At 54.7% G+C, this 13,519-nt stretch overlaps 1 protein-coding gene across 6 annotated transcripts in view; it reads right to left on the reverse strand.

Moving 5' to 3' along the window:
- Positions 1-11,495: 11,495 nt before the first annotated feature.
- Positions 11,496-13,519, reverse strand: part of SLC25A25 (solute carrier family 25 member 25) — a 42,501-nt gene continuing 40,477 nt past the window's right edge. For all 6 annotated transcript variants that reach the window (XM_001153304.5, XM_009457347.3, XM_001153254.8 and 3 more), the window contains one exon: positions 11,496-13,472. In XM_001153304.5, coding sequence (XP_001153304.1) covers positions 13,288-13,472 — 185 coding nt within the window. In that variant the 3' untranslated portion in view covers positions 11,496-13,287. The remainder of the gene's footprint in view (positions 13,473-13,519) is intronic.

Below are 13,519 nucleotides of genomic sequence, written 5' to 3' on the forward strand. Positions count from 1 at the left end.
GCTCCGTGTGGCTGAGTGCTGCGTGGGGCTGGCGGTCAAGGGAGGCATCAGGCTTGGGCTGTGCCAGCCCTTGTGGTAACTAACCGCTGGCCTGGGGCTTCCCAGGTGGCAGGCACGGTACGGCTCCGTAGGCTTTGTGTGGCATCGTCCCCAGGATACCACTCAGGGCACACAGCTGGGCCGTGGAGCCCAGCAGCCAGAGTGCAGGTCGGGGCACCCTACCCACGGTGGGGCTCTGCAGTGGGGTCACTCATCAAGCCTCAGTTTCTTCGTCTGTCCCCACCTTGTGGGAGAGTTCAGTGATAGGAGCAGGTGCAGTGCAGAGAGCCGGGTCACCTGGTCCAGGGCACCAGGCTATTCAGACCCCTGCTCTACAGACGGGACCAAGCCCTCTCAGGTGGCGGCCCCGGGCTTCAGCTCCAGGCTGGGCCAGGCTTTATGGGAGAAGAGGCTCTGCCTTCCAGGGTGAGTGTGGGTTGTGGGTGGGACCCCCTTTCCTGCACAGAGTACCCAGGATGGGGCTCCCCAGTCCCGACTTAACTGAGGTGGGGTGGCCTGCTAGGGGCCCTCCAGAGGCCAGTGAGCCCAACTCCACCCACTGGCCCTTCCGACGGGGGGGACTGGGCAACGCCCCCATACCCTCTTGAGAAACATTTTTGTTGTTGTTTTTTATTTTTTGAGACAGGGTTTCGCTCTGTCACCCAGGCTGGGATGCAGTGGTGCAATCATAGCTCACTGCAACCTCGACCTCCCAGGTTCAAGTGATCCTCCCACCTCAGCCTCCAAGTAGCTGGAACTACAGGTGCGCACCAACATGCCCAGCTAATTTTTTGTTTTTTATATTTTGTAGATCCTGGGTTTTGCTGTGTTACCCAGGCTGGTCTCGCACTCTAGGGCTCAAGGGAACTGCCCGCCTCAGCCTCCCGAAGTGCTGGGATTACAGGAGTGAGCCCCGACGCCCAGCCAGGAAACTTTTAAAGTTTTATTTTCTTTATTAGTATTTTTAAAACAAAATAACTCATGTTCCTGTAATAGCTACCATTTGAGTAAGGTAGAAGTGAGCGCTTGAGGCAGGGAGTGTGACGTTTGGAAGCAGGTGGCTGTGCAGTTGGTGACCTCCGTTTTTCCCACGGGGCTGGTCTGCCACCGGCTGTGTTCTCGTCCCCATCCTGGGCGTCTGCCTGTCGGCGTATGTCACATTGGCTTGTTCTCATGGCGCATAGTGCCCTGCCGCCTGGATTCACCACAGTCCTTCAGCCAGCCCCCACTGTGTGCCCTCTGTGGGTGTTAACTCCAGGTACTTGGGCTGCAGGGTAGAGGAGGCAGCCAGGCCTGAGGCTGTGCCCCTCTGTGGCCTTAGGAGTCACAGCAGCCGCCTCTGAGAGGCCAACAGGTATCAGGGCACCCAGAGCCACCACTGTGTCCAGAACGGCATTTCCACTTCACTGGCCAGGTCTAAAGTCCTGAGGGGCCTTTGCTCCAGGGACCCGGGGTGCCTCCCTCAGCAGGGCAGGAACTAGGCCAGGAATACCATGGGGCACTGAAGGAGGACCCTCCCTCTATCCCTGTAACCCTCCATCCCTGTACCTCTCCATCCCTCCATCCCTGCACCCCTCCGTCCCTGTGCCCTTCTATCTCTCCATCCCTGCACCCCTCCATCCCTGTACCCCATCCCTGTACCCCTCCGTCCCCCATCCCAGCACCCCTCCATCCCTGTACCCCTCCATCCTTCCATCCCTGCACCCTCCATCCCTCTATCCCTGCACCCCTCCATCCCTGTACCCTCCATTCCTCTATCCCTGCACCCCTCCATCCCTGTACCCTTCCATCACTCCATCCCTGCATCCCTCTGTCCCTGCATCCCTCCATCCCTGCACCCCTCCATCCCTCCATCCCTGCACCCCTCCTTCGTTGTACCCCTCCATCCTCCATCTCTGCATCCCTGCACCCCTCCATCCTCCATCCCTGTACCCTTACATCCTCCATCCCTGCATTCCTCCATCGCAGCATCCCTGCATGCCTCCGTTCTCTGCATCCCTCCACCCCAGTATCCCTGCACCTCTTCATCCCTCCATTCCTGCATCCCTCTATTTTTCCATCCCTCCATTCCTGTATCCCTGTACCCTCCATCCTCCATCCCAGCATCCCTCCATCCCTGCTCCCCACTCTCACTTCCCTTCCCTTCACAGACAGGCTTTTCCTGCCATCCTCAGACCCCACCCAGGGTTACCTGATGCCTTTCCAGCCGCACACGGGGACTGACTCACCTCTCTCTTTCTCAGTCCCAAAGTCCCGAAAGAGAGCATCTGATGTGGCCAGCTTGTGACAAGGCGTCCACCTTCTGTCCATGACACGGAGGCCAGGGGAAGGTCTCACTGCCCAGCACCCCACCCTGTGCTCCCAGGCCTTTTGAATGTTCCTCCTGCTCAGCCCAGTGACTGCGGGCTGTGGCTCCTCCTTCAGCCTCCCCTCGAGGTCCTGGTCTTCCTTAGGAGGCCCCGGGTGTAGATCCCGCCCCACCCACCAGGCATTGCCCCTTTTCCGGGCTTCACAGACTCGGGAATAAAGTTTCCTTCTGTTTCCCCTCTTGCAGAAGGAGATCCGGTTGGCAGCTAAACCGCGCTGGGAACAGGGGCCTGAGTCCTGGACTAGGGCTCTTTCCCCGGGGCTGCTGCAGATGGGGAGGAGCCTACACCCGCCTCCCGAGTGCTCACCTTGATGAAAGGACTGTGCTAACCAGACCTGACAGGCTGGAGAACGGCCAGTCAGCCTGAGGCCACCGCGGGACACCACCTAGGCCCAGCTTCTCCCCGTGAGTATCTCTCTCCCAAGAGGTAACAACTCTACCTCAGTTTCCCCAATGTTTCTCCGTCAGACTTCTTGGCGTGTTTTCCCGCAGCCACCAGAGGGCGCCAGAGCCCGCCAAGCCTCGTAGGAGATGGCAACAGGGCCTGCTGCTGCCACCTAGCGGCCAATTCCAGGAATGAATCTCGGCACGCTCATTACCCAGCGACTCTGCCCATCTATAAGTAAAATGGGCTTAGCTGTAAGGGTCCAAAGATGAGTGGCTAGGAGAAAACATGTCTCTTGAGGTTGGGCACAGTGGCTCATCCCTGTAAGCCCGGCACTTCAGGAGGCTGAGGTGGGAGGGTCACCTGAGCCCGGGAGTTTGAGGCTGCAGTGAGGTTATGATTGTCCCACTGCACCCCAGCCTGAGTAACAAAGTGAGACCCTCTCAAAAAAAAAAAAAAAAAAAAAAAAAAAGAAGAAGAAATGTCTCTTCTTAGGAACGGGCCCCAAGCCAGGATTCCATGGCCCATTAGTGCCATCCTCAGGTCACGGCATGGCCCCTGTGGTCTTTTTTTCTTTGTTTGTTTAAAAAATAGAGGCCGGGGAGGTTGCAGCGAGCCGAGATTGCGCCACTGCCCTCCAGCCTGGGCAACAGAGCAAGACTCCGTCTCAAAAAAAAAAAGAAGAGACCAGGAGCAGTGGCTCACACCTATAATCCCAGCACTTTGGGAGGGTGAGGCGGGTGGATCACTTGAGGTCAGGAGTTTGAGAGAGCAGCCTGCCAACATGGCGAAACCCTGTTTCTACTAAAAATACAAAAATTAGCCGGGTCTGGTGGTGGATGCCTGTAATCCCAGCTACTCAGGAGGATGAGGCAGGAGAATCGCTTGAATCTGGGAGATGGAGGCTGCAGTGAGCCAAGATTGTGCCACTGTACTCCAGCCTGGGCGACAGAGGGAGACTTCATCTCTAAACAAATAAATAATAAAACATAGAGACAGGTTCTTGCTATGTTGGCCAGGTTGGTCTGAAATTCCTGGCCTCAAGCAATCCTTCCGCCGTGGCCTCCCAAAGTGCTAGGATTGCAGGTGTGAGCCACCATTCACGGTCCCCTCTGGTCTTGATGGCTTCAGAAGGCCTGAGTTCAGGACCCGGCCACTGCCCACTGTGCCCTTGGGCAAGCCCCTAACTGACTGGGAAATGGCATTAGTAAACCTCTGTGGGCGGGTAAGGCCAGGGCTGGGAAGGTGTTTTGGATGATGATACACAGAGTCAATATTCGAGGGGTGTATTTATGAAGCTGGTAGGGTCTGCTGTCTGTTCTCAGAACACATGCCCTGCTGTGTTCCCCACTGGCTGAAAGAGCTCCAGGTCAAGGACTCCAGGAAGTAAGAATGGAAAGAGTCCTGAGAACAGCAAGCTCCGTCCTCCCTGAGGAGAGTGAGCTCATGGGGAGGGTGCTGGTTTGCTTTTGTGTGTCTGTTCATTTTTTTTTTTTTTTTTGAGACAGGGTCTTGCTCTGTTGTCCAGGCTAGAGTATAGGGGCACGATCATGGCTCACTGCAGCCTTGAACTCCTAGGCTCAAGTGGTCCACCCATCTCAGCCTCCTGAATAACTGGGACCATGGGCACGTGCCACCATGCCTGGATAATTTTTTGTAATGTTTTGTAGATATAGGGTCTCACTATGTTGCCCAGGCTGGTCTCCAACTGATGGGCTCAAGTGATCCTCCGGCCTCAGCCTCCCAAGTAGCTAGGACCACAGGTGTGTGCCACCACACCTGGCTAACTTTTGTATTTTTTGTAGAGATAGGGTCTCACTGTGTTGCCCAAGCTGGTCTCCAACTCCCGGGTTCAAGAGATCTGCCTGCCTTAGCCTCCCAAAGTGCTGGGATTACAGGCGTGAGCCACGGCTCCCAGCCATTTGTGGTGTTGGAAGTCACCAAGTGTGTGGTTATTGGTCGCAGCTGCCCCAGGACACTCATACACAGATTTAAGCCCGGTGTAGTCAGGGAAGAGAAACAGCGATGGGGCATGTGGTGACCTGGGGAAGTCCCAGGGTTTCCAGCCTGTGCCAGGTTCCTCATCTGTAAGATGAGGGGATGGGAGGCTGGGCTCTTCAGTTCAGCCAGGGGTGCCCCGTACTGACTAGCATGGGTGGGGCCGGCTCCGTCTCTCATTGGCCTCAACAACTGCCATGGGAGATAACGGCTCCTCCTGGGCCACGGGGCTGTGCTGGTGGGTGATAGCAAATGACCAAGAGAACCATGTCCTGCGGCTGTTCCCTGGCCAGCCTGTGCATTCAGAGGAGCTGAGAGCAGGAGGCCTAGGTTTATCTTGCCCCTCGGGGAACTGGGGCAGGCCTGGGGCCCTCCCTGGCCTCAGTTTACCCATCTGCAGGATGGAGGTGCTATCATACCATGCCCTCCCTGCTGCCCGCTCCTGGCCAGCCCAGGTCACGTGGCCTGCTGCTGCTGCTGCTGCAGAGAGCAAGGTCCACACCTGGGCGGCCGGGCCCAGCACACCCGCCCCACCTGTTCCCACCCTTCCCCTACTTTCCAACGCACTCAGACCGGTGAAATCTGGACTAGGGCGGCACAGGGTGAGGCCCAGGTGAGAACAGGGCTTCCGTGTCAACAGAGCTGCTTTGAATCTGTTTCACAGTGACCCTTTATGTGAACCAGAACAGCCGCTTCCCCAGTGAGCTGTCAGAAGGCGTCGTGCCTGTCTTGCTAGTGGGGAAACTGAGGCTCAGAGAGGCAGAAGACTTGCCCAAGATCACACCACCGGGACCCAGGATTCAAGCACAGGCCTGCCCAGGCTCTCTGTGGCCTCCTGGCTGCGAGGAGGCAGCCAGGGACCAGGTGCCACCCTTCTGAGGTGAGGCAAGGAATGCCTGTCCCTTGGGCACATCTAACTTGGTGAAGGTCCCACGGGTGGGTTGTGGCATGGTTCCAGCTTGCCGGGTCTGATGTGGGCAGCAGCTCTCTGCCTTGCCCCAAGTTCCTGGTGGGCGGCCCCAGCAGAGCCCGCCGCAGCTTCACTCCCCTGCGTGCCACCTGGCAGTCGGGGGTCCGCTGCATCCTAGGTCCTGGGCAAGTCCCCTCCCCTCCTGAAACCTTAGTTTCCTCCCCTGTGAAATGGGGACGTGGCGGTGGTGGCACCTCCTACACCTGCTAAGTGAAGTCGTGCGTGAGCAGTGCCCCTGCGAGGGGGGCCCACCGGACCACACGGCTCAAGTGGCTCCGGATTTCCTTGCAGACACCTGAGATCCCAGGCCCGAGAGGATGAAGGCAGGATTACCTGGAGCGTGTCTGAATGCTGGAGGAAGAAGGGCAGCTGGGAGATGAAGCTGTCAGGACGGGCCGCATCCCATTTCCTGCCTTGTTTCAGTTCAACTTTCCAACAGACCTCCCTGGCTCGTCTTGCTCTCCTCTAATGGACGAACAAACAGGCTCAGAGAGGTGGTGTGACTTGCCCAAGGTCACTCAGCTTGGATGCTGTGGAACAGGGACGTCCACTGTCCCAGTCTGTTTATGGGAAGCCGCTCTGCAACTGTCCTGACCCACCACATGCCCCACCGCTGTTTCTCTTGCCCTGATCCCTCGTTCCCTGGACCAGGGTGGCACAGCTCCAGGCTCTTGGGCCCTTCCCGAGGGCAGGCACCTGTGACTGTGTCCCCAAAGACCTGAGTGGCTGAGGGGGCCCCACAGAGCTTGGGCTTCCTGGAGGACAAGGAGGGGTCTGCCAGCCACCCCCACCACCCCCGCCCCAGGGCTCCCCTGGAGCTTCCATGCCAGCCGGACTCAGGTGGGTCTGGAGGAGCACCGTGCCTCCAATCAGACCTTGAGATGTGCCCCCTGCCCCCACCGTGCCCTCCCCTGCCCAGGACTCTGGTTGCAAACCCTGATTAAGGGGATTTTATCTCCACCAGGGGGCCAGTAGCTGGGAAGTAGCTTAAACAATGCAGGTTTATAATCTCACAGTTCTGGAGGTCAAGAGTCTGAAATGGGCCTCATGGGGCTAAAACCAAGGTGGCTGCAGGGCTGTGTTCCTTCTGGAGGCTCCAGGGCAGGAAGGGGAGGATCCACTTCTGTGCCTTTCCAGCTTCTAGAGGCTGCCTGCGTTCCTTGGCTCGTGGCCCCTTCCTCCACCTTCAAGCCAGCAGCGGAGGCCTGAGTCCTTCTCATGCCGTCTCTCTGTTCTCTCTCCTGCCTCCTCCTCCACACTGAAGGACCCCTGTGATCACACTGGCCCCCCCACCGGATGACCCAGGATAATCCATCTCCCTGTTTGAAGGTCGGCTGATTAGCAACCTTCATTCCATCTGCCTCCTTCATTCCCCCTGGCCATGTAATGGGATTCACAGCTTCTGGGGATTAGGACATGGACATCTTGTGGCGGGGGCATAATTCTGTCGACGACACCAAGAAACACTTGGATGTTAAGGATTCACCGAACACTGTTCAGGCTCCAGGTGCTGGGAGCAGCAGTGAACAAAGCCAACAGACACCGCCACCCTCAAGGAGTTCACGTTCATGGGCGAGGGAACAGATGAGAAACCCGGCAATGAAAGTAAGTAGCATAATTGACTTGAAAAGTGCCGGGGAGAAAGAGAAGACGGATGGAGAATGACACCTGGCCCCTTCTCTATTTCTTTATTAGTTTCACTCTTGTTGCCCAGGCTGGAGTGCAATGGCGCAATCTCAGCTCACTGCGACCTCTGCCTCCCAGCTTCAAGTGATTCTGCTGCCTCAGCCTCCCAAGTAGCTTGGATTACAGGCATGCACGCCCAGCTCATTTTTTTTTTTTTTTTTTTTTTTTTTTTTTAGTAGAGACGGGGTTTCACCATGTTGGCCAGGCTGGTCTCAAACTCGTGACCTCAGGTGATCCACCTGCATCGGCCTCCCAAAGTGCTAGGATTTACAGGTATGAGCCACCGTGCCCAGCCCCCCTTCTCTATTTCTAAGGTGACCCAGATTCCTTTACTGCTTTCTGGCAAATCCACCTCTGGCCAGGCAGTAGGCCGGCGACGCAGGGCTTGAAGGCCATAATGGGGATGTTTGTCTAATGGTGAGAAAGGAAACACTGGAAGGTTTTTGCTTCCCTTTTTAAAAAATTCGGGTATGGCCGGGCACGGTGGCTCACACCTGTAATCCCAGCACTTTGGGAGGCCAAGGTAGGCTGATCACCTGCGGTGAAGAGTTCAAGACCAGCCTGGCCAACATGGTGAAACCCCATCTGTACTAAAAATACAAAAATTAGCTGGGCGTGGTGGCAGACACCTGTAATCCCAGCTACTCAGGAGGCTGAGGCAGGAGAATTGCTTGAACCTGGGAGGCAGAGGTTGCAGTGAGCTGAGATCATATCATTGCACTCCAGCCTGGGCAACAAGAGTGAACCTCCATCACAAAAAACAAACAACAAAAAAAATCAGGTATAATTACATACAGTGAAATATATGGTGACTCAAGTACACAGTTCAGTGTTTTTTTTGTTTTTGTTTTTGTTTTTTTTTAAGATGGACTCTTGCTCTGTCGCCCAGGCTGGAGTTCAGTGGCGCGATCTTGGCTCACTGCAACCTCTGTCTTCCAGGTTCAAGCAATTCTGCCTCAGCCTCCCAAGTAGCTGGGACTACAAGTGCACGCCACCATGCCTGACTAATTTTTGTATTTTTAATAGAGATGGGGTTTTTTTTCTTTTTTTTTTTTTTTTGAGACAGGGTCTCACTCTGTCACCCAGGCTGGAGTGCAGTGTCACAATCTCGGCTCACTGCAACCTCTGCCTCTCGGGTTCAAGCAATTCTTCTGCCTCAGCCTCCTGAGTAGCTGGTAGCTGGGACTATAGGCACGTGCCACCACACTCAGTTAATTTTTTGTATTTTTAGTAGAGATGGGGTTTCACCGTGTTAGCCAGGATGATCTCAATCTCTTGACCTCGTGATCTGCCCGTTTTGGTCTCCCAAAGTGATGGGATTACAGGCGTGAGCCACCGCGCCAGGCTGAGATGGGGTTTCACCATGTTGGCCAGGCTGGTCTGGAACTCCTGACCTCAGGTGATCCGCCTGCCTTGGACTCCCAAAGTGCTGGGATTACAGACGTGAGCCACTGTGCCCGGCCAGTTCTATGAGTTTTGATGAATGTGTCCTGCTTCTTCCCAGGCTCCACCATCTCTTCCCCTAACCACCATTCTGATTTCTCTCACCAAAGACTGGAAAAATATCCCAATACCTGGATGTATGCCTCACGTGTCCCGCTGGCCCCAGCACCCAGGTATAGTTAGTTACTGCTGTGCCTGGCTTCACTCTCACTTTTTTTTTTTTTTCTTTTTTTGAGACATAGTCTCGCTCTGTAGCCCAGGCTGGAGTGCAGTGTGGCACAATCTCAGCTCACTGCAACCTTCACCTCCCAGGTTCAAGCGATTCTCCTGCCTCAGCCTCTCGAGTAGCTGCGACTACAGGTGCCCACCACCACACCTGGCTAATTTTTGTATTTTTAGTAGAGATGGGGTTTCACCTTGTTGGCCAGGCTGGTCTCGAACTCCTGACCTCAAGTGATCCACCTGCCTCAGCCTCCCAAGGTGCTGGGATTGCAGGCCGGCCTTACCTGGTATGGTTTTTAGGTTCACGTTGATGCCTGGAATTTCAGTAATTCCCTCCCATTCGTTGCTGAGTAGCACTGCAACACATGCAGGCAGCTATTTGGGGATCTTTTCACCTGTTGATGGGTGTCTGGACTGTTTCCAGTTTTTGGCTGTTACAAATGAAGCCTCTGTGAGCCACGTACAAGTTCTTCTGTGGATGTTTTCATTTAGGGAAAGGGGTAAATAGGAGTGGAAGTGCTGGGTCACAGGGCAAATGTCCATTTGACTTTATTAGAAACAATTCTCCAAAATGATTGGCATTTTACCTTGTACTAGCAGAGTCTAGGAGTGTGGCTGCTCCCAGATTCTCATCAAACTACAGTGCTGACATCTTTAGTTCTAGGCCTTCTAGTGTGGATGCACTGGTATCTTGTTAAATGCTTTTAACTGTTTTGGTAGAGATGGGGCCTTGCTGTATTGCGTAGTCTGGTCTTGTACACCTGGCCTCAAGTGATCTCCAGCCTCACCCTCCCGAAGTGCTGGGATTACAGGTGTGAGCCACTGCTCTGGGCCTCATTCAGTGTTTTGCTTCTCCCTGACAACTAATGGAGTTAAGCTCGTTTTCATGTTTATTGGCCATTAAGTCATCTTGCTTTTGGAAGTGCCAATTGTTAACTGGCTTGTCCTCTTCTTTTTGCCTTACACAATTAATACATGCTGGAGATTACATGTACTGCAAAGATTTTCTCCTAGCCGGTGACTTGTCTTTTTCGTTTTTGTTTCTGTTTTTTTTTTTCTTTTTTTTTCTTTTCTTTTTTTTTGAGATGGAGTCTCACTCTATCGCCCAGGCTGGAGTGCAGTGGCATGATCTCAGCTCACTGAAACCACTGCCTCCCGGGTTCACGTGATTGTCCTGTCTCAGCCTCCCGAGTAGCTGGGATTACAGGCATGCGCCACCAAGCACAGCTAATTTTTGTATTTTTAGTAGAGATGGGGTTTTGCCATGTTGGCCAGGCTGGTCTTAAACTCCTGACCTCAGGTGATCCGCCCACCTCGGTCTCCCAAAGTGCTGGGATTACAGGCGTGAGCCACCGCGCCCGCCCAGCTTATCTATTCATTGGAGGATCTGAGTGACATGAGAAACTTAGGTTTTCTTTTTTTGAGACAGAGTCTTACTCTGTCGCCCAGGCTGGAGTGCAGTGGCATGATCTCGGCTCACCACAACCTCTGCCTCCTGGGTTCAAGCCATTCTCCTGCCTCAGCCTCCGGAGTAGCTGGGATTATAGGCACCTGTCACCACACCTGGCTATCCACTTAGGTTTTCAAAGGGCCCCTTGGTCTTGGGGTGGAGAGTGAAGGGAAGCAGGGGGAAGAAGTTTAGGTCTTGCAATCATCCAGGTGAGACATGATATTGTCTTTGATCAGTGGCAGGGGTGGAGGTCGGGAGAAGCGGCCAGAGAGCAGATCTATTTTGCAGGTGGGGCTGACGGTATTTGCTGGTGGACTGCCCTGGAACCAGAGGGAAGTACAGAGTCAGGTTGACTACAAGGTGTTTGGCTTAAGTTCGTAGAAGAAAGGAGTTGCCATTTGCTGGCATGAGGAAAATGAAGAAGCAGATTTTGGGAGGAAAATGAAGGGTTTGGCTTCTGACATGCTGAACTCGAGGTGCTGTTTAAGTGGATGTGGATTTCACAGTTGTACTGATGAAGCTGGAATTCGTTCAAGTATCAAAGGAGTGTCATCTAAATATAGATATTGAAGGTAATCCTCAGTCAGATGAGGTTACTGAGAGGGTGTGAGGAGGCAGGAGCGGGGTGAGGCTGGGAGGGGCAGCTGGGGGGAGGGGAGAGAAGCCCAGCGATGTCCTCGGTGTCTGTGAAGATGGCACTTCCGGCGGAGGGAGAGATCCCCCCACACCCTGCCTGAGACAGGCTGAGGAACGACCCTGCACAGCAACTCAGGGCACCCCAAATCGAACACACAACCATTAAAGAGGGAGTGCCTCTAAGAAGCCGAAAGGGGGCGCCACCCAGGCTCCAGAGGGGAAAACAAGGGCTCATTTTCTAACATGTCAGCACCCCCAGACCACCCAGGCCCCCGTCAGAAAAATACTGGCTCCATGATCAGCTTTGAAACAACTTTATTAGAAGGCTGCTTTAAATGACAACTTCTAACGTCCAATTCTTTCTTAATTTGCTTTTTGACGACTCCAGTTATAACTATATGTTCATATATAACAATTTTTGCATTGATCTTTGCATCCTATTGAAGATTTCCTCATCAGGTCATTCTGGTGGAATGGAAGTGCAACCGTGAGGTCGCCAGTTGGCCGGCATTGTTAAGCAAGGGCAGCAGAAGGCTGGGAGGGAGGGAGCCAGCCCCCCACCCTCTCCTCCAGCCCCCGCCCACCACAAATTCACAGTGAGAGGCACCTCACTGCCTTGACATTCAGAAAAGAGTGAAATAAAGAAACCCTCGCAGCGCAGGAAATAACTGGATTCCACCTTCAAGGTTATTGAAGTTCCTCCCTCTCTCTCCACGCCCCCAGTCAAACCCTGAAATCCTAAGGCTGGGGGCAAGCCCTTCCCTAACCTGCCAAAGGAAAGGAGCCAGGGCTGCTGCCTTCTGGCCGCTTTTCTGCCTCCAGTCCCAAAAGGAATTTCTCTGCAGCGGCCCAAGGCCCCCCTTCTCCTCCTCCTCCCATCCCATTGGGCGGGCTTGGGAAGGTACAATCAACCATGAACATAAATATGAATAAAAAATGAACTTGAAAATGACAAGCTATTAATTAAACAAATCTATAAAAATAGTTAGGACATAACTCTGTTCAAATAAATACAAAATAAATAGGTTCCAAGCAGTGACACAAGTGGAATGTGAGGCTGGTCCCGCTGCGCCCCCGCTGGGGTTGGACAGGAACCCCCAGGGCGTCAGAACAGACTCTGAGCAGTCAGCCAAGCTCCTGCTCCCTCGTCTTCCTCTGGAAGCACAGAAGTCGCTCATTTGTCCGGCTTGTCCTTTTGGACAAAACCCTTTTCCCAACAGTGCATAATTAAGGCCTCCAACACCTTTTCCTTCCTTCCCCAGAACACACAAACGCTCTGCCCTTCGCCCTCAAACATGGTGCTCCACCGCCCTCATGCCACAGTGGGGACAGTGAGTTTGGTTCTGAGGTGGGGCCCATCCTGACAGGGTCCAGGCCAGCTCAGAGCACCATAAGCCCCAGCACTTGCCTTCTGTGCAGCCAGGCCAGGCAGCCCGAGCCCCCTGCACTCCCAAGCATGCCCAAGAGCCCCAGCCATCAGCAGGGCTCAGATGCCAGTGACCACAAGGCCAGATCCTTTCCTCTTCCTTCACAGCCAAGTTGGCGTCGATGCTGTAGGTTGGGAAGTCAGGCCTGGGAGGCCACGTGACCTCACCTTTCATCATGGATTATGGGATTGGACGAGGGGGTGGGATGTGGGCTGTAGCCCTCCTCCCACCTTACCTCAGCAGACAGGCAGGCAGCAAGAGGGCACAGGGAGATGCACGGCAGACCAGAGGGCAGGGGCCGTGGCCAACAGCTGGCTGCAAGGATGAAATGGAAGAACTAAGCCGGCCTCCAGGCTCCAAGCTCGCTATTGGCAGGCACTGCAGAAAATGTCCTGTCCCTACACATGTGAGCCCGGAGCCTGCTGACCCTGGACCCTAAGGAATGCCTGTGGTCTTCCCTGGAACCAACAGGAGGGTCTGCTGGGGTCAGCAGGACAAGCCCTGGGCCTGCCAGCTCTCCCCACCCTCCCTGCGGGTGCGTCTAGGTTTTCACAGCTTGGCTCGAGACAGCTTAGTGTTGGCACATTCACAGAATGAGATGGCTGCACACCCCGGGCTGTGGCCCAGGATCAGCGAGTCCACCGCCGGGCGGCCCTCCCCCCGTCACCGCGACTGCACGCCCAGGGTGATCTTCAGGTTCTCGTAGACCACGTAGCTGATGCTCACAGCTGGGATGACCTTCATGAAGTTGGGGGCCAGCCCCCTGTACAGCCCGAAGGCCCCCTCGGTCCGCAGGATATGTTTGAAGAGGCTGCTCATGGTCACCTCCGGAGCGCCCTCAATAGAGGCTGCAGGATGGAGGCCACCAGTCAGATGCTTCTGTCCGCATCCCCCG

This window comes from Pan troglodytes, chromosome 11 (genome assembly GCF_028858775.2).
Source record: "Pan troglodytes isolate AG18354 chromosome 11, NHGRI_mPanTro3-v2.0_pri, whole genome shotgun sequence".
NCBI classification, from domain to species: Eukaryota; Metazoa; Chordata; class Mammalia; order Primates; family Hominidae; genus Pan; species Pan troglodytes.